Genomic DNA, 25,907 nt, shown 5'->3' on the forward strand with positions numbered 1-25,907 from the left:
AGGGTCTCACTATGCCCTGGCTGGCCTGCAACTTACTATGTAGACTAGGCTGGTCCCGAACTCACATAGATCCACCTGTCTTTGCCTACTGAGTGTTAGGATTAAAGACTTCTGCTACCATGTCCCAGTGTGTGTGTGTGTGTGTGTGTGTGTGTGTGTGTGTGTGTGTGTGTGTGTGAAGAGCTCTCACAGCCTGGAGCCTGCCAAGTAGACTAGGCTGGCTAGTGAGCCCTAAGAATCCTCCAGTCTCCACCCCCCAGCACTGGGATTGCAGGTGTGCACCACCACACCTGACTGCTCTCCATGGATTCTGGGCACAGAACTCAGGTCCTCCTGCTTGCATGGCTAGTGCCTTACCGACTGAGTGCTCTCTTCAGCTCACAAACGGCTTTTTAAAAGTATACGTTTACCTGCTTCCTAATTAGGTGGCAGACCACGCGGTCCTCCTATACAGAGGATCTGAGCGGTTGGCATTTGAGCTGGCACAAACCATTGTTCACCTCCAGCATTGTTCAAGACGCTGGGACAGGTGACACTCTGCATCCTGGGCAGCTGCTTATTGCCTGGGCAGCCTCCATTGTGAGGTAGCTGTGGCTTGTTCCCTGCCAGAGGCAACAAACCCTGAGCCTGAGCCCACAGCCAGGCGCCAGAACTTCCAGTCTAAAGATCCCTTCCTTCTCCCAGTCAGTGTTCCCTGGAGGCCACGGCATCAGGGGCTGAGCTGGGAGGCAGGCTGGAAGTCTACAAGTCCTGGCAGGTGTCAAGGCAGTCCTGAAGGGGACCTGTGACCCTGTCCTGGGTGCCTCAGCAGCCTGGAGAGGCACCCTCGGACCTAGCTTCTCCAGTCACTGTCCTCTGACTCCCTCATCCTGGGTTTCACCCAGGGCCGGGCGCACCCGGGCATCGGGAGCCAGCCTCTGAGACCTGCTGGATGGCTTCTCCTGATGAGAGCCCACTGAGGGCTCACTCCAGCCTGCTGTAGCTGAGTGCTGTACCTCTGCTACCTACCTGTTCACCATGGTAAAGACGTCTCTGCTTAGAAAAGATGACAACTGTGAGTGGAACTTTTTCGGTGTGTCTAAGAACGCCTCACAAAGCAGCAGCAGTAGCAGCAGCAGCCACAGAAGCGTCTCCCCCCAGAAGGACCCTCAAGGGGAAGTCGGTGGACTGCTGTGAGTGATCCCATCACCCTTCCAGGGCAAGTATAGCTGGACCCCAGCTCCAAAGGCCCTCCTCATGCTCCCTGGTGACACAGCAAAGCTCCAGAACCTAGGAATGTTGACTGTAGCTCTGGAGAGCTGTCTGGGAATGCCACACTTCCCAATTCTTGCAAAGAACCCAGATAAGGCAGCTGTCCGCAATTTGAGCAGCAGGCCAGAGAGCACATCCCTGACACTAGGAGGGTATTCCTCTGTTTCTGGTCCATCGCTCCCACAGACATAGATCTTCCTGTAAACAAAGGATCACCCAATTACCCCATGTTCTATTTTTACTGCCCCAAACGCAGACATATGAAAGATTCTCTCTAGACAGAGTCTCACTCTGTAACCCAGATGCCTCAAATTTGCAATCCTCCTGCTTCAGCTACCTGGGTGCTAGGATTACTGTAATGCCTCAACCCTGACAAGCAATGGTGATATTTTGTCTCCAATCCTAAAATGTCATTTATGTAAAACCTATAACTACTTATTTGGTGTGTCTTTGAAAGTATATAGACACTATATACTATAGATAGATATAGATAGAGCTCAGGGCTACAGCCCCTGCCCACTCTGCACAAGGACTTGGGTTCCAGAGATGGGGAGAGAAACAGAGAAAGAAAAGTGAAAAGTACACACACACACACACACACACACACACACACACACACACATACACACACACACAGTAGCAACCATGGTTTCTGAGGAAGAGATGTGGTAGGTCGGGAGACAGACAGGAGCGCAAGCAGCTTTATTCACAAGGTTCTTTGTTATGCTCTTTAACTTCCGAATCTCTTATGATAGTGGTACTCTCTAGTTTCTTCCACTTGTCTGTGTAAACGTGGAGGGACTCTATAGACACCAAGAAGCCACCATTCACGTCATTCACAAGGGAATCCATTCAGGACATGGCAAGTGCTGCAGGTCCTTGTGTAAAACTTCTGGACACTTAGAAGTAAATAGGAATGGCCACCTAATATGTGCTTATTTGTCATTGGTAGGTCATGGGCATTTCCTTTACAGCAGCAATGTCTTGTTTTTCAAGGAAAGAATAGAAAGTTTAATTTTCTAAATGTCTCAGCACAGCCCCCAGCCTATGTGTGCTGTCCAACGCCCTATGACCCAAGGCATAATGCTGTTACCCAAGATGCAATGGTTTCCCATAATGCCTCATCTTTCCCGGAAGGTTGGGTACAAGTGAGGCCAGTGCTGTCTGTGACCATGCAGAAGGAAGAAGAGAAGGAAGCAGAGTCTATAAGACAACTTACTCCTGAAAAACTGACAAAATGAAAAGGAGTAAGTGGGAGGAGATATATTTTGCAATAATTGTAGTTAATAAAAAAATTACTGTATAGAAAGAGTAGTGTCCCGGAATTCTTCTGAATAAACTGTGTAGTGATAGTTCATTTATATTTTAAATATATATATTTTAAAAATAAAGATTGCCTGAAGATCAGAGAGTAAAACAGCCCCACTGGTCAAACTTATAGACCAGGTAGTGGTAACACATACCTTTAATCCCAGTAGCCACACTGGTTGCCATAGAAACTGGGCAGTGCATGCCTTTAATCCCAGTGGTGCATGCCTCTAATTCCAGAACTAGAGAGGATTATAAAGCAGGAAGAGACGACACTCGGCCTCAGTCTCATTTTTAGATTCCTGGATGCAGAATCGCCATTTTCAGACTGAAGTCGAGTTAAGAGTCAGTAGCTGGCTGTTTTGCTTTTTGGATCTTCAGGTTGAACCCCAATTTCTCTCTCTGAGCTTTTAATTAATCATGCTTCAATAACTGAGATGCTAAAAGTGACGCAGGTGAATGAACATGCCTACGTCTCTCCCACATTACTAGAGAGATCGAAAGCAGGTGTGGGCCTTCCTGTGGCCTTCACCCTGAGTCAGGAACACGGTCAGATTTACTGTGTGTCTCGTGCCTCCTTTTGGTCTCCTCCAGTCATCCCAGTTGAAAGGGGTGCCACTGCCAGCTTAAACCAGCTTAAACCAGCTTAAACCAGGCCCCGCTTGCTCTTCCAAGGGGGTCCAGCGGTAACCCTCAACTCTGTTCTCACAGTCTGTGACCGTCATTCTTCCCAGTCTGGCCAGCAGCTGCTAGCAGGGGGGTGAAGAACATGTGGAACCCTCAGACCTAGTACTCCCTGGGCACATAATCCTCAGTACTGTGCGCAGTAGCAATGGCTGTTAAACATTGCATTTGATCCACATCCAGAGCATAGCATGAGTCTATATTATGTAGCTGTTTGTAGAGATCTGTGTGTATTTATTCAATGAATATTGGTTAAGTTGATGTAGGAAGGGCTGGATAGAATCAGAAAATTCTTTATATATTTCACAAAATTACTATACTTCCTCTAGTAAGTTAATGATCTAGTAAGCAGGCATGGTGGCATTCCAGCTTTCAGAGGTGGAAGCAGGAAGATCAGGAGTTCAATGTCACCCTGGACTACATAGCAAATTTGACACTATCCTGGGTTGGTTATGTAAGACTCTGTCTCAAATGACAAAAATCATTAAAATTTTAAATTAAATTAAAAAGATCTGCCAACAAATAGTCTACGGATTGGAGCAGTGGCTACTGATGTCTTCACTGACTGTGTAATGTTAGCAGTGTATAAGCCTTGATGATTGTTATTTGGGAGAATAAACCCCAAGGAGTCTCCCAAATGGTGGCAATTTCTTCAGAGTTTCCTGCTTGTTGAGCCTCCTGAACTGGCACAACCCTGGATCACCTAATCCAGGACAGTACCCTGGGACTGAGAGTCATGCTAGAATGCACACACTTGGTTCTGTCCTCTCCCAACACACACACACACACACACACACACACACACACACACACACACACTCAGAAATGCTAGGATGCTAGGGCGGGGGGGCGGGGAGAGCCATCCCTGCCTCGCCTTCCCCTTCTATTCCCTCTCCTCTTCATTTTCCTCCCCTCCCCTCCTTTCTCCTGCCCTTGCCTCCCACTCCCTCCCCCACATTATCCTCTTCTCTCACTTTCTCCACCACAGGTTTATGCAAATCTTTATCCACCTGCTGAAAAGCAACATTGGCACAGGGTTCCTGGGGCTTCCTCTGGCTGTGAAAAATGCTGGATTGTTGGTAAGAGGTACCATGGGCTAGAAACCAGACTCATCCAAACTGTGGTAGGGGTAGAACAATCTCTAGACCTCTGTGATGGGTGACCCTGAGGAACTGGGCTCTGCAACAGCAGCTGTGCCCATCAATTTCCTGGAACCAATGAGGAAACACACTGGGCACTCCTGGAGAGGGCAGCCATTACTCCGAGTCTGCTATTACTCCAAGTCCAGCGGCACACGCAGGATCCCCATTCACCCTCCTCCACTCCAGCTCCTGGGGTGTTGGGTCACCCACCTCCCTTTTCCACTGCGCTGACCTCATCCCTGTACACTTGCATGTGTGTGTGACCCCTGTTTCCTATCGCCTGATGAAGTGCCAAGTTATGCTGGAAAGCTGCGGCAAGAGGCTCTCCAGGTCAAGGCCAACCTAGTCTATGTAGTGAGTTTCAAGGCAGCCTGGGCTACATAGCAAGAATGTCTCAAGAAGAAAACAAAGCAAAATACCCACAAGGGTGGAAGATGTAGCTTAGTTTCAAGACCAGTGGGACGAAAGCCTGGGTTCAAGCCAAAGCACTGAGAAATAAAAATAAGGATAAAACCATTTGATGGTACTTGAGATAGGGGCTAGGCATGGGAATAAGCACATCCCTACAATTCCCACGTCCCCTACACCCAGCTGACACATCTCCTGGCATATGCCCCTTCTTAAAAACTGTCTGCGCCCTACACACACGAAAGCTGTACCTTAGATGTGTCTCCCCTGGAGTCCTTAGGAGGCTTGCAGAAGTCTAGCATACTCCCTCTGAATTTGTGATTTTAAAAAAACCACATGACCACCAGGTGGTAGTAGACGCCTTTAATCCTAGCACTCAGGATGCAGGGGGATCTATAGAGCAAGTTCCAAGATAGCCAGGACTGTTTCACAGAGAAACCCTGTTTTTTTTGGGGGGGGGAAGAGCCAAAAAAAAGAACCAGGTGCCCCCCACACCCCTTTCTCCCCTCTGGAGACCTGCACTCAGAAAGCCCCAATGGTGCCCATGAGGACAGGTTGGCACCACATGCAGAATTTCTCTTTAGCCCGCTTATCTTCTCCAGGCCTGAGAAGTGGCCCCTCATTTCCTCCCACCTGATTTCTGATGACGAACAGCCCCAGCCAGAGGGTGGAGCCTCTCCTTCAGAGCCCTCCGGGTTCTAGATGTCTGCAGAAGAGCATTAAACCCATGTGGCCTCAGCCTGACTGCCTTGGCCAGCATGCTCCATGATGCCCTGCTAGCTCTTTAGACTGTCTGTGCCCTCCCCCAGAGTTGTCAGGTGATGTGGAGACCCTCCATCCACCTCTGATGGTGACCCACTGAGAAATGCTTACCGAGTGATTCTAAGAACGTGCCTGGCCCAGGGTTAAAGGTTGCAAACAAGGCAGAGGTCCTGCCATGTGGAGGCTGCCTCCTAGTGGGGGCAAACAATACTCTTGACCCCTCATTTGTTCCTTTGTGACAATGATGTCACACAGGACCTATCTATAGTCTCACAGTGTGCCCTTTGGTCACATCCAGAAGATTGATGCACAATCAGTCAACCTTGCTTCTTAAATGGGGTCCGACAAACAGACTTGCAGAAGCAGTGATCCTCAACTGGAGAGTGTTCTGCACCAGCTCCACTCTCCCCAATAGTCTGCAATGTCCAGGAACAGCTTCATTGGTCACATATTGGGGAGATGGTCGCTGTCCAGGGGTGCAGCCCCTGCACTCTGCATTGGACAAGGTGGCTCTTCACAACAGACCCACCTGCCATAGTGTCCTTGGGGCCTGCTGATTAATGATCCTGAGAGAAGGGCACTATATCACAAAAAGAACCTTGGTCTTTAAGACTCTTAAAAGCCAGAGCTAAGGTGTGTAAAGGAATTAAGTTTAACATGGGGGTTTTGGAAGAGTATACCTGGAGGCCGATGAAAAGGGTCTGGGCTGTGTGAGGGGGTGGGCTCATTGTCCCTGGAAGAACCCTAGCCAGTGTGGGGCAACCCCTCAACAATGACACTAAATAGGATGTTTGAACACAGCCTCCAAGGGCAGAGGACATTGAGCTAACTGCTCATCATGGGCAACTTCTGGTTGGTTAGTTAGCCATTTGTTGGTTGGTTGGTTGGTTGGTTGGTTGGTTGGTTGGTTGGTTTGTCACAGGGTCTTACCACATAGCTCAAGCTTGCCTCAAACTCACAGCGATCCTCCTGCCTCAGCCTAAATGCCAGCATTATTGACGTGTGCCTCCATATATATCAAGTTTTCTATCTGCTTGGGGGCAGTGCTGGGACGGACTCCAGGGTGTCACACGCTAAACAGGGCCCCACCACTGAGCTACAGCCCAGCTGTAGCTTTCATTCTGCTGCACGAGGGCTGGGCTGCGGGTGGAGCCAGATGTCGTCTCACTGTCTTCCTGTCCTGTCCCTCTAGGTGGGGCCTGTCAGCCTCTTGGCCATCGGGGTCCTCACCGTGCACTGTATGGATATCCTGCTGAACTGTGCCAGTCACCTCACTAAGAGGTCAGAGTCCACATCTCTCACCCCGTGGGCCCCATTCCAGGGCCACTTCTCTGGTCTACCACTTCTGCTGCTCTGAATCCTCCAGAGGTGGCAAGGGGATTGCAGACGAGTGTTGTGGGATAGAATCTGTCTATGTAAAGATGTGTTGCTGTTTCACCTTGCCTGCCTAAGGCACCTGATTGGTCTAATAAAAAGCTGATGGCCAATAGCTAAGCACAGGAGGGATAGGTGGGGTTGGCGGGCAGAGAGAAAAGGGGAGCCGGCCAGCCAACTGGGGGTAAGCTGACTGGAAGCCAGCCAGTAGTGGGGTAGCAACCAGACATAGAGGAAGTAGGAAAGCAGGGTGGACGGTACATAGATGAGGTAAATGAGCCTCAGATAGCACATAGAAATGGGATCATTTAAGTTTAAAAAAAAAAAGCTAATTAGAAACAAGCCTAAACTAAGGCTGGCCGTTCATAAGTCTTCATGTCATGATATGGGTAGTGGTGGTCCAAGAAGGACTGCTACAAATAGTCTCAGACAGAAGCTGTCTTGTAGTCTGGGGAGAAATGGCCACATAGGTTCACATATTTGAACACTTGGTCCAGCTGGCACCACTGTTTGGGGAGGCTGTGGGAAGTTAGGAGTGGAGCCTGGGGGAGGAGCGGGCCTTGTGCTGCCTGCCCACTCGTTTTCCTGGTTCTTCTGTGTGAAGTTCTAGTCTCACATTGCTACCCATGAACTGTATCATGGCTTTCTCAGCATGGCGGACTGTGTGCCCTCAAACTGTGAGACACAATAATCACTGCCTCCCTTAAATTGCTTTGTGTCAGGAGTTTGGTACAACAGAATAAGGCCAGGCCAGTAGGTCTATGGCAGAGGCTTCCTAGTATATGTGAGCCCTGGGTTCCATCCCCAGGACACTCCAAAACAAGCTAATGGGGACTTGGTGTGGACCCATTTCTGTGAGCTGGAAGTCACTCTAGCTCCCACACCCCTCTGAGCCTCCCTCTCCTCACCTGGAGACACCAAAGGTGACAAAATGTACGACAGTGCCCTACAAACGACCAGGCATGTGCAGGACCCTCAAACAGCCTCCTAGTTTGACGGTTTTTTGAAATTTTATTTTATTTTACTTGTATCTGTATGTATGTGTGCACCTTCATGAGTTCACATGTACCATGTGTATGCAGGAGCCCCCGGAGGCCAGAAGAAAGCATCCCTGAAACTGGAGTTACAGATGGTTGTGAGCCACCATGTGGGCATTGGGTCCTCTATGAAAGCACTGAACCACTAAGGAATCTTCAGGGCCTCCTCCCCCTTTGATTTGAGTCAGGGTCTCATGTAGCCCAGGCTTGCTTCCAAGTCACTATGAGGCTGAAGATGTCTTTGAATTCCTGATCCCCCTGCCTTCACCTCCCAAGTCATGTGAGTCCATGCTCCATTAATGCAGTGCTGGGGATCAAACCCAGGTTCTTATATATGCTAGGCAAATACTCTATCAAATGAACTACAGTCCCATCCTTTTTTTTTTCTTTTCCTCTCCCTACCCCAGTACAGGTATGTTGTCAGGGCCACTTGTTCCAGAAAAACCCTTTCAAGGCAAGTTAATAAAAGTGAAGAACACAGTTAGCAATGCCATGAGCAGTCTGCAATGTCTTCAGTCATTAAATGCACATCTAGGGGACTAAAGCGCTGGCTCAGCAGATGGGAAAGCCTACTGCTCTTCCAGTGGACCCAAGTTCAGTTCCAGCACCCACATTATGTAGCACACAACCGCTGTAACTCCAGCTTCAGGGGATCCAATGCCCTCTTCTGGCCTCCTCCATTGATACCTGAACTCACATGACATACTCACACAGGTGTATCCATCTGAAATCCTAATATAAAAACCTCTGAGAGCTGGAGAGGTGGCTCAGTGGTTTCTTTCTCTGAAAGAAAATAAAGTACAAAGAAAATATAGAATACTGAGCTCCTCGGAACCCAACTATGTCCTTGGATGTATGTCTTCGGAAGTGAGGAAATGCCTTAAACGGAAGTCAAAGCAGGGCAACTCAGAGGAGGAGGCAGGAAGACTCTGTCAGTCCCAGGCCTGCCAGGGCTATAGCATAAACATTTCTGAAGCAAGGATAGTAAGTAAAACTTTCCATAGGATGAGGATGTAGCTCAGTGGTAGAGCACTTGCCTGGCACATGAGTTCAGTCTCCAAAACTGATCATAAAGCCAAATAAACAGAACCGAAAGAGTGGATGTGCCTGGAGTGTGTGCGGCCACACTCAACCCGGAGAGCCCTTTCAGCTCATAAAACAGATCCTACATCAGGGTTTCTGCTCCTTCAGCAGCAATGTAAATGGTATGATTATCTCGAGCCAGGGTTTTGCAAGATTTCTATGCTCTTTCCAGGAGCCCCCTGGGATACAGACTGTTTTTATTCCCATTTTACAGGTGAATATATTTAGGCTAAAATACCTTGCCCTGGGTCACACGGTTGGGAAATGGCAGAGCTGGTCTTTGAAGACCTGTCTGACTTCATTCTTTAAAAAAAAAATAGTTCTTCAAAATTTTCATACAAAGTAATTTGATCATATTCACCCTCCTCCCCCAGTTCCTTCTGGATCCACCCCCTTCCCCATTCTATACTCTATACTTCCCTCCCACTCTATACTACCCCTTTTCGTTTCTTTTCTTTTTGTTTCTTTTCTTTTCCTTCCTCCCTCCCTCCCTCCCTCCCTCCCTTCCTCCCTCCCTTCCTTTCTTTTTATTATTAAGCTCATTCTTAACCACCAATGAATCTCTGAATGCCCTGCAAGCCCTCTGGGCCTTCATACCTCCTGCAGGCACCAACTCGCCCACAGTTGAATCAGTCTGGCTTTGTCCTTTGGCTGATGGTGTCTTTCCTTTCTCTCTGACATCAACATTTTAGGACAATGGTCTTTTATCTAACTAGGGCCTTTCGCCATTCGCCATTCTCGTTTTGGTTATTTCCCAGATTGCTTTTAACTCTTTATGCGGTCCAGAATGAACCTGATCTCCAGATCTCCCGTCTACCCTCACACCCCTGAGATGACAGGCACACACCAGGTCCAGGGGGATGCTGCTTTAGAAGGCTCCATAAAAGTCCTGAGCCTCCTCTCTGTCCCCCAGCCCTGTGCACAGATGCCACTGTGCACGTGGCATCTGGCCAGCAGCAGCTATTCCTCTCTGCTCCCACCCAGGACCAGAAGGGTCCTACTGCTGAGTCACCCATTCCCCCTCAGAAAGGAAGAGATCACCTTCTCGGGGGCTCCCAAGCCTCAGTGTAAAGTCACTGGCTGGCCACGCCCACTCTGCCTTTTCCTCCACCTCTTCTGCTCTGCTTCTTTAAACCAGTGCACAGATACTGCTTAATCCAAAGGATAAAACCAAAGAGATCCACCCAAATGATGTGTTCAGAGCATGTTGCTGAGCGCATGCCTGAAGGGAGGTGGGAGAAGAAGAATCAAGGGTTCGAAGTCGTACCCAAAAGCTCAAATCCACCCTCGTCTACATGAGACCCTATCTCAAAAAAAAAAAAAAAGCATAAAGCATAAGTGTATAAAAATTGTGTAAGCTAATAATTAACCTCTGAAAGTTGCACCAATGGTACTATTAGAAAACTCACAGACCTCTCCACACTATCACACACATACACAACAGTCACCAACTCAGGCGCATACTATACCTTCAGCAAAAGTGTCTTAACTTATGCATCCTTTGTCCTTTCACCCTAGGCTGCAGAGGAGTTTTGTGAACTATGAAGAGACCACGATGTACAGCCTGGAAACATGTCCAAATCCTTGGCTGAGGACGCACTCAGCGTGGGGCAGGTACCGGTCACAAACACAGCCATGAAACCATGATCGCATCCCCTGCCTGCCCGGCCTTTATGTCTGCTCCCACAAGCCTGTTTTTGAATTTTATGTTCAATTATATCTGTCCATGTGTTTATATGTGAGCATGTGTACATAAATGCAAGTTCTCTTATTGTGGGGTAAAGACCCAGAGACCACCTGACTCGACCAAAGTTTGAATTGAGAGTCTGTATTTCATTGGCCTGCAACTGCCTGGGGAGACACACTTCTCACAGAGCAGCCCCGGATACATATTACAGGGAGTTTTTAAAGACAAAGAACACAGAAAAACAGCATCCTGGCTGGCAGGGGAAGTAAGGGGGAAGTAAGCTTTAACAAGAGCCAAGAACACACAGTTAGCTGGGGCATTTCGACCCTAAGTTTCTAGAACAGGGTTGGGTGCCTTCCCACGGGACTTTTCATGGCAGGGGGTAGAAACCAAAGATGGCTTCAGCTGAGACAAGATGAAGAAACCTTTACCCTATCATACCTTGTTTGATAAGAAGTTAATGGTGAGTCAGTCCTGGTAGCCCAGACCCGTCATGCTACTGTCCTGGTCAGCTTTAATTGTCAACTTGACACAGCATAGAGAGGAAAGCCTAAACTCAGACATTGCCCTGAATCACATTGGCTTATGGGTAATTATCTTGACTGTTAATTGCTGTCAGAGGGCCCAGCCCACAGCATCATTTTCTGGGTCTATACAAGAAAGCTAGTTAAACATGAACTCGTGAACAAACCGGTAAGAAGCATTCTTCCAGGAGTTCAGGTTTTCACCGTGCTCCTGTCCTGACTTCCCTCAGTGAAGGACTGTGGCCTGAGGATGTAAGATGGAATCAGTCCTTTCCTCTCCTGTGTTGTTTTGTTTGGAGTGCTTTATCACAGTAACCGAGGAAGCTAGGACAGCCACCTTCCCTGACGGCTGTCAGAAACACCCAGAGCTCAAAGCCTGCTTAAATTCAAGACATAGTGATGTTGGGAGACCCCTGTGCCAGGATTTCGAAAGAGTCAGGGATGCCGGGCTCTGTTGGAGCACACCTTTGATCCCAACACTCAAGAGGCAAAGGCAGGTGAGTCTGAGTTCGAGGCCAGCCTGGTCTACAATGTGAGTTCCAGGATAGCCAGGGCTACACAGAGAAGCCCTGGTTCAAACAAAACAAAACAAACAAAAACAAACAAAAAAGAGCTAGGCATGTAGCTCAGCAGTAGAATTGGAGGCCCTGGCTTAAATCCTCATCACCACATACTTGGGCACACACACACACACACGCACGCACGCACGCACGCACACACACACACACACATACACGCACGCACCCACACATTGGCAGTATATTCAAAATGTTTTTCTGTTTGATCATTGCTGGCCTTCCAACCAATCTTGAGTAGGACCCAGAGGGAGAGAGACTTCACTGCCCTAGAAAAATGGGGTTGCCAGGGCTTTAACAATAAAATAACACCTCAAAGGTATAGAAGACTCCAGTAATGGAGGAACAGAGACATCCCAAGACCCCTCAGTGAGACCTTCTCTGACAATCCTTCTCCAGGCAGTGAGCCAACACTGAGGCAGCCCTCAGTGAGTGCCCCGTCTGTACAACCTACCACAGGCTCCTCAGATGGGCACCAATCTCCAGGTCAGGAATTGTTCTAGTCATCAGCCAGATGAGGTCAGCATCCATGTCTGATGACATCCTAAGTAGATATGTAGGGCAGAAACAGCCCTTGGATTTCACTGTACCCATGCCTGTTGAAATGGAAAATTATACAGTTCAGAGAAGACGAGCAAGTTGCTGAAAGCCACACAGGAATCTAGTGTCAAAGCAAAGACTAGAACTCAAGATCTCTCTCCTCTCCACCCAAGGATTTCCTTGTCCCATTTCTTTAGAGTTCAGTAACTGAGGAAAGTTAGAAACACTAGGAGGGAAGTCTCACTTCAGCCAGGGATTCTTCATTTTCAGGGTGTGAAGAGGAACTCAGAGGCTTGAGCAAGACCTGCCTGCCCCCAAATAGTTAGCAGTCAAGGATGGATGCTCAGCCTTCAGATGGACAGTCAGTGGGGAACTTCATAAAGGAGGGTGCAGTGATGCCCCCTCTCACAGCGGCCCATGTCACAGGTGTCTTGGGATCAAATAGGATGTATAAAGATCCAACCTGGTGTCTTGGGATCGAATAGGGTCTCTAAAGATCCTATCTGAAATCCTCTTGCCAGTGGGGGAAAAAATCAGTGAAGAAGCCTCATCTAATCAAACTTCCTGACCTGAGATCAGCTTACGAGAAACCTCCAAGGATAAGAACAAGATAAATGACGCCCATGGTCAGCGGGACCTGGAAAACAGACAGTCCGTCCACTCAGGGTACCACCAAAAAAAGTAAAAGTTGCAAGACAAAAAGAAAAACAGAACTGGGCTGTAGCTTAGGGGTGGAGCACCTACCAAGTATGCAGGGGGCCCTGAGTTCAATTCCCAGTACCAGAAAACAGGAACCAACTAAACAAACAACGAATGAACCTCCCACAAAGCAGAAAGAATATGGCACTTTTTCAAATTTAAGCATTGCAATAAAGTGTAATGCAGAGGCTTGCCTGGAACCAACTTCATGAAGGGGCGTCACTAAATCCTAAAGTCGTGGGTGTGAGGGGTACACGTATGAAGAGAGAGCCTAAACCACAGCCCAACAGGGCGTTGGCCTCCAGTGAGTTAAAAGAGGAACAGTGCTGCTTGAGGAACTCTCAGAAGTCTAATCTGAAGGAAACGGCCACACAAACGGCATGTAGGCAGTTCATAACAAGGCCAGCCTGAAATGGATGGAGCTAGAAAACATCATTTTGAGTGAGGTAACCCAGACCCAGAAAGACAATTACCACATGTACTCACTCATAGGTGGTTTTAAACATAAAGCAAAGAAAGCCAGCCCTCAAATCACAATCCCAGAGAATCTAGACAATAATGAGGATCCTAAGAGAGAGACATACATGGATCTAATCTACATGGGAAGGAGAAAAAAACAAGATCTCCTGAATAAATTGGGAGCATGCAGACCTTGGGAGAGGGTTGAAGGGGAGGGGAGAGGTAGGGAGGGAAGAAGAGAAGAATGTAAAGCTCAATAAATAATAATAGGGCCGGGCGGTGGTGGCGCACGCCTTTAATCCCAGCACTCGGGAGGCAGAGGCAGGTGGATCTTTGTGAGTTCGAGACCAGGCTGGTCTACAAGAGCTAGTTCCAGGACAGGCTCCAAAGCTACAGAGAAACCCTGTCTCAAAAAGTTAAAAATAATAATAATAATAATACCAGCCTGGACTTTCCAAAATAACCTAGCGTAAATCAGCTTCACACACTGTCTTTAATCCCAGCACTCAGGAGGCAGAGGCAGACAGATATCTGTGAGCTCTGGTCTACAAAGCTAGTTCCAGGACAGCCAGGACTATGAAGAGAAACATGGTCTCAGAAAAACAAAGCAAAACAAAAACCTAACAGGTGCACCACATGCATACAAAATACTCCATGTTGTGGGGAGAGGGGAGACTAAAGAGGTACAGCTAAATACAACATACAGCCTTGGAAGTCTTTTAACAAAAGTAAAAGTTAAGTCAGGTAGAGTGGTACACCTGCAACCCCAGCACTTGGGAGGTAGAGGCAGGAGAATTAGGAATTCAGAGGCAGCCTGACCTACATAGGGAGCCTTGGTTATATGAGACCATGCCCCCCCCAAAAGAAAACAGTATTTGTGAGGTTATTAATATATCTAAAATATAGACTATATATTTGGTGCTGAAGTTGATTTCTGTCTATCTAGGATTAAGAAAAATCTGCCAGAGGTATTCCAAGTAGATTTTTCATGACTTTTGAAATTATCATTGAAATGATTGTAAAAGAGTGTGTGTGTTTTGTTGTTGTTGTGGGTAGTGGTGGTGGTGGTGGTGGTATATGTGTATGTGTGTGCACGTGCTTGTGTGTGTGTTGAATATATATGCCCAGAATGTAAATCAGGTCAAAGGTAACTACTCAGACATTCACTAGAGTGTATGGATGTGGATGGCTGTGGTGATATCAGCACTGTTGGGGTAGAAGCTAGAAAATCAGGAGTTCAAGGTCACAGTTAGCTACCTGGCTAATGAGAAGCCAGCCTGGGCTACATGAGGACCTACCTCAAAAAACAGAACAAAATTTATGGGTATTAATCCTACCATACTATCGGCTTCTTCTGAGGGGCTGAAATTTCTCAAAATACAATCATCAGAAATGATGGTTTTGGAAATGAAACCCATTCTAAACAATGACTCCTTTCCCTCGCTGTCCTCTTTCTTCCCAGGTATATTGTGAGCTTCCTGCTGATCGTCACTCAGCTGGGCTTCTGCAGCGCGTATTTCATGTTTATGGCAGATAATTTACAACAGGTAAGGAGGGCTCTCCTGGGTAGAGTGGGAGGAGAGGGGACCTCCCAGTGCTGGGGCTGTTGGTGGGACCATAACATCTGAGCCCATCTGCCCCATATTAGACCAGGGTTGGGACCAAAGCAGAGCCGAAGCCCCTCCTCCTTCTGTCTGAAAAGCATAGATGAAATCTACCTTAGGCATCTCAGGTTGTCACATCCAAGAGGTCTAGCAAGCTGTCACCTTCCCCTCATCATGTTCCTAACATGAGACAAGTCAGTGAGAGCATTCTTTTATGGCTTTGCGGGACAGAGGAGTACACCCAGTCATCCCAGAAGAAGAGTGAGCTGTGTAACTAACAGAGAGGTCTGGTGGAGGAGCGGCTCAGCTCCCAGCCCTGCCCAGCTTCAACCGCTGAGTCTAAAGAGGATGTAACTGAACCCTCTCCTCTAGTCATGTGAGGGGAAACAAAAATCGCCACTTCATGGGGGAATTAAAGATTGTCTAGTAGATAAAAAGACCGTTGAGTCTTTGGGCTTTCGGATGCCCAGGGTTTCCAATTGTCAGAATCACATACACTACAGATAAGGTGGCTAGAGTTACCAAATAAAAACACAGGACACCTAAAACCACACACAGTGGCTCACATCTGTAATGTCAACATCTGGAAGGTAAAAGCAGAGTGATCAAAAGTTCAGGTCTGAGGCTGGCATCAGATATATGACTATATCTCAAAAAGTGGGAGGGGGCTGAAGGCATAGCTCAGTCAGTAAACTGCTTGTCTTTGTGAGCACAGGGCCGTGGGTACCATCCCCCAGAACCCACATATAAGAAAGCCGGGACTGGAGGCACGCAGCTGTAATTCCAGTGCTGAGGAGTCAGACAGATGGGTGTCTGCTGAGCCCTGGACGGCCAGCCTAGCCCGACATACCCAATACCAGGTCAATGAGAGACCCTGTGTCAAAAAAACAAGGTGGAAAAACCTGAAAAACAATCCTGAGTTTGTCCTCTGGAGCCCCCACTCCCCAGAACACTTATACGTAAGTGCACAGACCCCCAGAAGACACTCAGCTATGGAGCTGGAGAGATGCCTCAGCAGTTAAGAGCATCTGTTGCCCTTTCAGAGGACCCAGACCTGGGTTCAGTTCCCAGCACCACGTAGTGGTTCACAGTCATCTGTAACTCTGGTTTCGGGAGATCTGACTCCCTCTTTAGACTTCTTCCAACACGAGGCATGTACATGATCCACTTACATATATACAGACAAAACACTCACACAATAAAATTAAATAAATTTAAATTTTTTATCTGCAATTACTTATTTTAGATAAAAACCTAAAATTATTTCTTATTTTCATGTGTATTATTTCAATGTTTTGCCTACATGTATGTTTGTGCGCTATATGTCCATGGAAGTCAGAGAAAGGTGCTGGCTTCCCTGAAACTGAGAGCCATCGCATGGGTACTGGGAGTTGAACTCAGGTCCTCTTTAAGAGCAACCAGTGTTCTTAACCCCTGAACCACCTCTCTTGCCTCCCAAAAATATGTTTTCAAAGGCATCTGGTTATATTGAAATTTCACACAAGTCATGAATAATATCTTTTCTGCTGGGGCAGTGAGTCGTCAGTTGATCAACTGAAATCCTAATTGAAGTGGTTCTTAGTGACTCAGAATTGATGTCCCGCCTTTCACTGTGCCTCTTTGGCAGATTGTGGAAGAAGCTCACTTCACCTCCAACATCTGCCAGCCCAGGAAGAGCCTGGTGATGACCCCCGTGCTGGATGCTCGCTTCTACATGCTCACCATCCTGCCCTTCCTCATCCTCCTGGTGCTGGTCCAGAACCCGCAGGTGCTGTCTGTCTTCTCCACCTTGGCTACCATCACCACCCTGGGCAGCCTGGCTGTGATCTTCGAGTATCTCATTCAGGTCTGTGTCTGAAGCCACACAGAAGGGGGTCAAGGTCCAAGGCTTCCAAGGTATGGCAGGGTTATGAGCCTGGTGGGGAAGTGGTCAATGCCCCTGCCCTGGGCCTAGATGATCCACAGGCTTTGAATTAGGCATGATTTTCAACACCCTCATATTCAGCATCAGGGTCATATCCAAAAATTGAATCACTAAGTAATTTAGCGATTTCTGTGATCAGGTGTTGTTTGAGCAGATGGGGATTTGGGTCTCGATAACAAGAGATAAAGAAGGATGTCACATTCTCCATCACTTCAATGAAATAACAAGAAATATCACAGTGTGGAGACCGAGAGAGGGCAGTAGGTGAAGTGCTTACTGCCCTAGCATACGGACCTCAGTTGCCATGCCCAGTGTCCACATGACAGTGGGGCACACATGGTACCCCAGAACTAAGACAGTGAAAGTTCACTGGCCAGACAGTCTAGCTAAAATGACAAACTCTAAGTTCGGTGAGAGACTCTTAAAATAACAACAGTAGAGGAAGACAGCAGAACACCTCTGATCTCTGCATTCACTGACATGGGTACACGCATGCAAATGTATATACACCACGGGTGAGCACACAACTGCACACACACACACACACACACACACACACACACACACTCAAAGCACACATAGGAAATAAATAACTGGTCAATGGACAGGGATAGGTAGGGCTGGCTGGATGGCTCAGATACTTGCCTCCAAACTTGAGGACCTGAGTTCTATCCATGGAACCCACAGAGTGGAAGGAGGGAACAGACTCCCACAAGTTATCCTTTTACTTCTATATGCATACTGTGGCACACGTGCTCCCAACCCCAGTAATATAAATGTATTAGAAACATTTAAAATAGATAGATAGAATGATAGATAGATAGATAGATAGATAGATAGATAGATAGATAGATAGATAAGAAATTTGATCTACTTGATATCAAGGACTTTACACAACTTCCCCAATCTTCAAAATAAAACAACTGCAAAATACTTATCTCTACCCTAGTTTCCAGAAAAAGACAGTAAGGAGCAGGAACAGCAGGTGAGCAGATCTTTCCGGTTGGGGCAGCTGGTTTCCCGGCCATCACTGGACTATCATTCCACCATTGTTGCTTCATATCTTTGATCATGGAAGTCTTTGGGATTATATTAGTGTCCTGTTGCTGCTATAACAAATAACCACAAATCTGGAAAGATGAAAGAATAAATAAATAAGACAAAACAAAATGAAAGCCCAGAGTCTTATGTAGCCCAGGTTGGCTTTGTACCTAAGGATGACCTTGAACTTCTGATTCTCCTGTCTCCATTTCCCAGTGCTTGGCACCCACTGCACAGCCCCAAGTGGGAAGATGGGAAAGAGATGTTAAGGGCAGGAGCAGGGGACAAGCACCATTACCTGGACTCTATGAGTAGTTTACAGAGTAGCCTTGGGCAATTTCCTTCTTCCCAGTCCTGACTGCTCCATATTTAAGATGAGAAGACAAACTGCATAGGGTGAGGGGAGAGAATAGAATATTACTGAGCCGCTGGGCAGTGGTGGCGCACACCTTTAATCCCAGCACTAGTGGGGCAGAGGCAAGTGGATCTCTGAGTTCAAAGCCAGTCTGGGTTATGGAGTGAGTACCAGGACAGGCTCCAAAGCTACACAAAGAAACCTTGTCGATATGGAGAGATGGCTCAGCGGTTAAGAGCACTGACTGCTCTTCCAGAGGTCCTGAGTTCAATTCCCAGCAACCACATGGTGGCTCACAACCATCTGTAATGGGGTCTGGTGCCCTCTTCTGGCCTGCAGGTATACACACAGATAGAATACTGTAAACATAATAAATAAAAAATAAATATTAAAAAAAAATTTCAAAATCATTCTCAGGGACATACAGAGTTCAAGTCAGCCTGGACTGCAGGAAACTGGTCTCAAAATAAATTAGCTAATTAATTAGAGCACTTTTGTTTTTGGTTTTCGAGACAGGGTTTCTCTGTGTAGCTTTGGAGCCTGCCTTGGAACTAGTTCAGGAACTAGACCAGACTGGCCTTGAACTCACAGAAATCCACCTGCCTCTGCTTCCCAAGTGTTGGAATTAGAGGCTACCACCCAGCTAGAACACTTTCTTAAAGATAAGACAGTAACAGTGCTCTTTCTATGGCCACCAGGCGTGACCCAAGATGCCCTCCCCACAGCAAAGCCAGCCAATACCCTGCCTCTCTTTTCAGGAGATCCCACGCCACAGCAGCTTGCCTCTGGTGGCAAGCTGGAAGACTTTCCTGTTGTTCTTCGGCACAGCCATCTTCACCTTTGAAGGTGTGGGGATGGTAAGACAGATGAGGTGCCCTACAGGGTGGCCAGCTGTGAGTCCCCATGTCACCCTAGCAGTGTTGGGGGCAGCGAAGCTCGATGACTTCCTGGTGACGGGAAAGTCTGAACTAGTGAGGGCCTCTCCCAACCCAGACCACACCCCAAGTTCCCAAGATAAAGACAAAGATGGAAAATTTACTAATTAGCCCACACTGAGCAGGGTGTTGGGGCAATAGCAAGCAGGAGACAAGATGAAGGGGGAGTGAGCATCTGGAGGGGGTGTGGCCATGTGGAGGGGTGTGGCCATAAAACTGACGTGGTGATGTGGAGGGGAGTGGCCATTTGGAATGATAAGGCAATTTAACAAATGTGGCTGTGTGAAGGGTGTGGTCTTGTGGAGGGGTGTAGTCTTCTGGAGGGGTTGGCCTTGTAGAGGGGTCCCTGATGATCCAATCGACCAGGAGAAGAACACCTGTGTCTGTAAGGGAGCCTACACCCACATAATGGCTCTGTTTTTGACCCTCTTTCCCAAACTGTCTGCTTCCAGGTTCTTCCTCTCAAAAGCCAGATGAAGAGTCCACAGCAGTTCCCTGCCGTGCTATATCTGGGCATGTCCTTTGTCATCTTCCTCTACATCTGCCTGGGGACTCTTGGCTATATGAAGTTTGGCTCAGACACTCAGCCTAGCATTACCCTCAACTTGCCCAATTGCTGGTAGGAACCTGACTGCCTCACGTGGGACAGGGAGGGGTGGGCGGTGAGCCTTGGTGGCAGAATGCGCACGCGTGGACCGGGTCGCTTGGTTAGCAGAAGAAATGAGCTGCTGTGAACTGTTAACATTCGCGTTAATTACGATAATGGATGAATGTGATGACCAGACACTGGGCTCCCTCTGTTTCTCTCAGCAGCCTTAAGCATCGTCACTGAGGACTCCATAGAACAGACGATGCCACATTAGAGGCTGTCAGTGACCTTCCCAGCTAACCCTGTCTAGTGCGAGTGGAGATTTGAGTTCCAAGTTTGACCCTAAAATGCAAAGGCCCTAAGAGGGTCAGTTTGGAGCTGTTGAAGAAACAGAAAGTGAAAACTCCGTGGTGGAGCATTTGTTCAGATTGTCTGAGGCCCTAGGTTGGATAAGAATAACAATAATATTTTTTTAAATTTTTTGAGATAGGGTCTCATGTAGCCCAGGATAACATCAAACTTCCTTTGTAACCAAAGCTAGCCTTGAATGCCTGACCCAACCCGCCTCTCCTTCCCAAGTGCTGGGATTACAGGCGTGCACTACCATTACGTGGGGCTGCTATTTAGGCTCTTGAGTGTCCCCAGCTGGAACTCAACCTGGACTCCTTACCCTCAGTCATTCATTCTTTCACCCATCTACCCAGGAAACACCCAGAGGTGGGATCTTTAGATCCTAGTGACTAAGCACATGTTCTAAAGCTAACTAATAGGATCCGCATTCTGGTTCCTCCATGGCCGTGGGTGAGCCTCCCACCCTTCTGTACAGTAAGGCTTACTCACGTGCCTCTTGCCTCTTTGTGTCGGTCAGGACAGCATCATGATGCTCCGATCCTGAACCACCACCGTGGCTATCACAAAGTGCTTAACTCGTTGTTCACACCGACCCATTATGGGATGGCCCAGGCTCTTGTTCTAGTGGATCAGCCACACTCCAGGGTGTTGCTGGTTGTCATGACAAAGAGCCACTGAATGCCACCTGCCCTTCCCAAGCAGCTAGTGCAGCAACTTGAACTACCTTAAGCTAGATGAGACAGCCCTCCTGCCAGACTCCCCACCCTGGCAGGAAAGGGCCTGGAAACCTTGGGCGAACAGCCCTCTTAACTGCACTCCCTGGCAGAGTATGTTCTGGCAGCGATTGCTTTAATATACAGAAAATGCTAGAAAAGTGTTTGGCATTCAGCGAGCCCTGCGGATTATCAACTGTTACCATTGTTACGGGTCCTTACAGGCTTGGGCTCTCAGGTGGGCGGGGCAATGGTGCCATCCACCTTCCCCAAAGCCAGAGCAGTAAAATAAGGAAAATGTCACCAGACCCACCCTCCTTGCTGTGCCCTGCTAATGACCAGATGAGATCATGAATGTGGAAGCTTTGAAGTTATGCCTTATTTTATGCAAGCGAGATATTATCTTAATACGTGACTCTTATTCTTCTTGGCTGATTGCACTTCCTCTGGCTATCATAGGCAGAGCCTTTTCATGCTGAAGGTGGCAGCTAGCTCCAGCCAGGCTTTTTACACAGGCTGGTATAAGCCGGCTGGTGAGTGGAGGGAGAGGAGTCCACTCTTTTTTTTTTTTTTTTGGTTTTTCGAGACAGGGTTTCAAGGAGTCCACCCTTGAGGGAAGTCTTGAACAAACAACCCTTCCTAGTAAAAACACCAACAATTCCAGTCAAAAAGGGGGGGGGGGGTGATAAGTACACAAAATAACAATGTTATATACAAGAAGGTCCTCAAAACATACAGAAGAAATGCCAGCTTAAATTTTTACAGTATTGAGGCTGGGGGATAATTCAGCTAAGCATGCTTCTCACAGAAGCAGGAGACCTGAATTAGGCCTTCAAAACTCACATAAAAATCTGGGTTTGGAGCTGGGCGATGGTAGTGCACACTTTAATCCCAGCACTCGCGAGGCGGAGGCAGGCGGATCTCTGTGAATTCTAGGTCAACCTGTTTTACAAAGAAAGTTCCACAATAGCCAAAGCTAAACAGAGAAACCCTGTCTCAAACACTCTCTTTCCTCCCCCCAACACAAAAAATCTTGGTTTGGAGGTGTACATAGCGCTGGGGAGGGGAGACAAGCAGGTCCCTGGAGTGTGCCAAACCAGGGCCCAAGGAGAGACCCCTCATCAAAAACAAGGTGCCAGCTCCTGAAGAACAACACCTCTACATGCCTGCACACACGTGTGCATGTGCATACAGGAACACACTCACATACTACAGTGTCAGAGACTGGCATGATCCACATATTATTTTGGCACTTAGAGATGCCATAGTCTAGGACAAAGGGGCAGTATCAAAATTTAAAACTCATAGCTGGGATCTGATGCATAGCTCAGTGGTTGAGTGCTTACATAGCATATATGAGGCTCTGGGTTCAGTCCTCAGGACTACATAAACCAGAGTGGTGGTTCGTGCCACTAATCCCAACAATTTCAAAATGGAATCTAAAAGACGAGGTCATTCTTGTCTGCGTATCCACCTGAAAACTAGCCTGGGATACAGGGTGAGGTCCAATGTCAAGAAAAAAATTAATTTAAAAATCATTTTTACTTTTGGAGTTGATGTATAGATAAGGAATATGGGGTGTGAGCTATAGATGCTGAGGTAAACAGATGTGCGACATGTGGGTGTTTGTCATATATGCTGAAATATGCAGACGTGAGCAAATCATGTGTGCTATGATAAGCAGATATATGTAGAGATAGTCTTTGCTGCATTGTTTGATTTCTTGGCAAAAGACAGGATAATCTAAGTTTCCCACTAACTGTCGAATAGTTGAAAAACTAAAAAAAAAAAAATATTTGTGCAGTTAAATAGAAGTACCAGACATGTACTTACAGGGAACAACTTTTACAAGAAATATTTTACTTATTCTTTTGAGATGGGATCTCACTGTATAAGCCTTGTTGACTTGGAACTCACTATGAATACCAAGTTGGCCTCAAACTTACGGCAATCCTCCTGCCTCTGCCTCCCAAGTTCTGGGATCACAGGCATGTCCTACCACATGCGGTTTTATATTTGATAAAAATAACAAAGGTCAACAAACAATTCACAGAGATGTGCCACCATGCATCTGTGGATGTATGTGTGGCTCCCCTACTTTCTGTTTAAGACTGTAGGCACAGGGCTGAGAGGATGACTCAGTGGATAAAGTGCTTGCTATCCAAACATGAAGACCCAACTTAGAACCCTGAAACCCCGTATAAGAGCTGGGCACAGTGGTGCATGTCTGTAATCCCAATGTTCCTAAGTGAGAAGGAGACAGAGACAGGAGAATCCATGTGGTGCAGCTAGCCTGAACATGCAGCAGTAACAAATGGGACAGACGCTGCTACAGATATGGTAGAAGGCTAGGATGGACACTTGAGGTTGGCATTTGACCTCCACATGTGAGCCATGGCAAACTCTGAGGAAAGTGCAGTGAGAATCAGGGCTGGGGAAATCCTTGTGGCCATATGGCTGCTACACTGTGAATTGTATTACACATACATATGACATAATTTTTAAATGAAATATTTAAATGAAATACTTGGAGGATCCTATAGCTCCAGAACTTACAGGAATGCATGGTTTCGTGTCCCCTCTGAGCCAGTCTGACCCGAGTCACTGACCCTTGACCTGTGAAGCTTCCAGTGAGTCTCTAGCCACCTTCCTGGAAGCCTGGTGGCATCACGTATCCTTTCAATGTTCTGTCTGCAGGTTGTACCAGTCAGTCAAGCTGATGTACTCTGTTGGCATCTTCTTCACCTATGCCCTCCAGTTCCACGTCCCAGCTGAGATAATCATCCCCTACGTCATCTCAAGAGTGTCTGAGAACTGGACTCTGTTTGTAGACCTGACCGTTCGCACAGCCTTGGTCTGCCTTACCTGTGAGTCGGGGAGGTGATGCTTATACACTCAAACCCATGACATGTGTCCTACGCCAGTATAGTGCCTACCCCAGCAGCCTTGGCTCTGCCACTTGTCTGTGATCTACAAGATGTTTGTCTCCTTGCGTCTCTTCTTTCTACCTGAAGACGGGCTTAGAAAACTTACAGAAAGAAAGCCACCCCCAGTCCTATTGCCTAGGAAGTGGGCACTGACCGAATCATGGGAGAAGGCAAGATTTTTCTTGTACAGTCACTTACCTACCTGCTGGCCACTGTACTTACTGATGTGTCTGCCACTCATACCACCTAGCATTGCTACCACCTGAGGGAGCCATGGCCCAGAGAAATCATCACATCCCCACATCACACAGCTCCATGACAGATGGGGGTCCTGGTCCCCTAGAGCCTCTCTCCTTCCCATTTTAGGTGTGATCAAGTCCCTGTGTCATCAACTATTTAATTGTGAAGAAATTCATATATTTAATTGTCCCCTTTGGGGACAATTAGTTGGGCTGATTTGTTAAAGACTTGGGGGTTATTTTAGGACTTCCCCCACCCTCTTTCTTCCTTCACCCACCCCTTTTGTTCAAGGCGAGCATTGCTTAGGAAGCATTGGAAGAAGGGCAGGGCCATTCTTTTCCTGGAACATTCTAGGAAGAGAGGATCAGAAGAGGTGCCCAGGAGGAAAGACAAAGGAACTGGGGATGTTTGACCTAGAGAAGTGAAGTTACTGGACTTCTAATGTTTGAGAGAGTACGAGGCAGAGAGACCCTTAGTGTGTGTGAGAGGGAGATCTGCTGGCTGCCAGACTAGCTCCAGATCCAATGAGAGACCCTGTCCCAAGGGATGAGACACAGAGTGCTAGATGACAGAGCAGGACACTTGGTTCCCTCTGCTGGCCTACACACACAAACACATACACACACACATACACACATAACATACACACACACACACATATACACATACACACACATACACACACGTACACACATATAACATACACATACACACACAGACACACTATTTTGTCTCTACAAAAAAATGGTAATTTTAAAAAAAGATTCAGGGGCAGACAGGAAGACGGGGTCTGGAGCCATGGTGCCTGGTCTAATCCTTAAACTCCAAAGCCATGCTTGTTGGGGACCTCCCCTCTTTGACTCAGTGAGTCTACTACATTCCCCTCTCTTTCTGCAGGTTTCTCGGCTGTTCTCATCCCTCGCCTGGACCTGGTCATCTCCCTGGTGGGTTCTGTGAGCAGCAGTGCCCTGGCCCTCATCATCCCGCCCCTGCTGGAGATCACCACCTTTTACTCTGAGAACATGAGCTGTGTGACCATTGCTAAAGACGTCATGATCAGCATCCTGGGCCTCTTAGGGTGTGTATTTGGGACATACCAGGCGCTCTACGAGATGACTCAGCAGGCCCATCTTTCCATGGCTAACTCTACAAAGGGCTACACATAATTGCCTATTTTTTATTTGCATAGCTCTTCCTTCCTCCCATGCTCTGTTGGATTCCCATTATATACGTTTCAAAACCCAGCATCTCTATGCTAATTAGTGGCTTCTTTATCTTCCAAGAGGAACGTGGTACTGGAGTGTGGGTTGGGACTGATCCTTGAAAGGTGCCCTGTTATTGGCTTTGGGTTTCTTGGGCAGTTCTTTTGTACCTTGAAGCCCAAATCAGGCCAAATCTTTGATACCATCAGCCTCAAAAAGCCTGGCAAGGCTGTGCATATCTGTGGTTCCAGTGCCAGAGAGAAGGGGAGGCAGGCAGAGACAGATGGATGCCTAAAAGTCATTGGCCATTCAGCCTAGCCAAATCAGTGAGTTCAGGTTCACTGAGACACCCTGTCTCCCGAAAACAAGATAGAATGCAATCGAAGAAAGATACTTGATATCAACCTCTGTCTCCACATGCATGTACATGTACACACATGTACACACACCCACACTGATAAGTACATGTACCACATAGCCAAAGTGGGGGAAA

General features: G+C 47.5%; 1 protein-coding gene across 1 annotated transcript; it reads left to right on the forward strand.

Moving 5' to 3' along the window:
* The first annotated feature begins 1,017 nt into the window (after positions 1-1,017).
* Slc36a3 (solute carrier family 36 member 3) lies at positions 1,018-25,378 on the forward strand. Its single transcript, XM_038328052.1, has 10 exons — positions 1,018-1,172; positions 4,232-4,322; positions 6,748-6,836; positions 10,568-10,663; positions 14,996-15,080; positions 16,765-16,983; positions 19,219-19,314; positions 19,845-20,011; positions 23,743-23,912; positions 25,110-25,378. Exons 1-10 carry the CDS (start codon positions 1,018-1,020, stop codon positions 25,376-25,378), a joined length of 1,437 nt encoding a protein of 478 aa, XP_038183980.1.
* Positions 25,379-25,907: the final 529 nt, after the last annotated feature.

The sequence above is a fragment of the Arvicola amphibius genome, chromosome 4 (genome assembly GCF_903992535.2).
Source record: "Arvicola amphibius chromosome 4, mArvAmp1.2, whole genome shotgun sequence".
Lineage (NCBI taxonomy): Eukaryota > Metazoa > Chordata > Mammalia > Rodentia > Cricetidae > Arvicola > Arvicola amphibius.

What these genes read in the sequence shown, in the direction of transcription:
- Slc36a3 (XM_038328052.1), top strand. Translation starts at nt 1,018, where the DNA reads ATGGTAAAGACGTCTCTGCTTAGAAAAGATGACAACTGTGAGTGGAAC. An exon ending in GCCAGTCACCTCACTAAGAG is followed by an intron (nt 6,837 to 10,567) that starts GTCAGAGTCCAC and finishes CTTTCACCCTAG; the next exon opens with GCTGCAGAGGAGTTTTGTGA. An exon ending in ACGCACTCAGCGTGGGGCAG is followed by an intron (nt 10,664 to 14,995) that starts GTACCGGTCACA and finishes CTTTCTTCCCAG; the next exon opens with GTATATTGTGAGCTTCCTGC.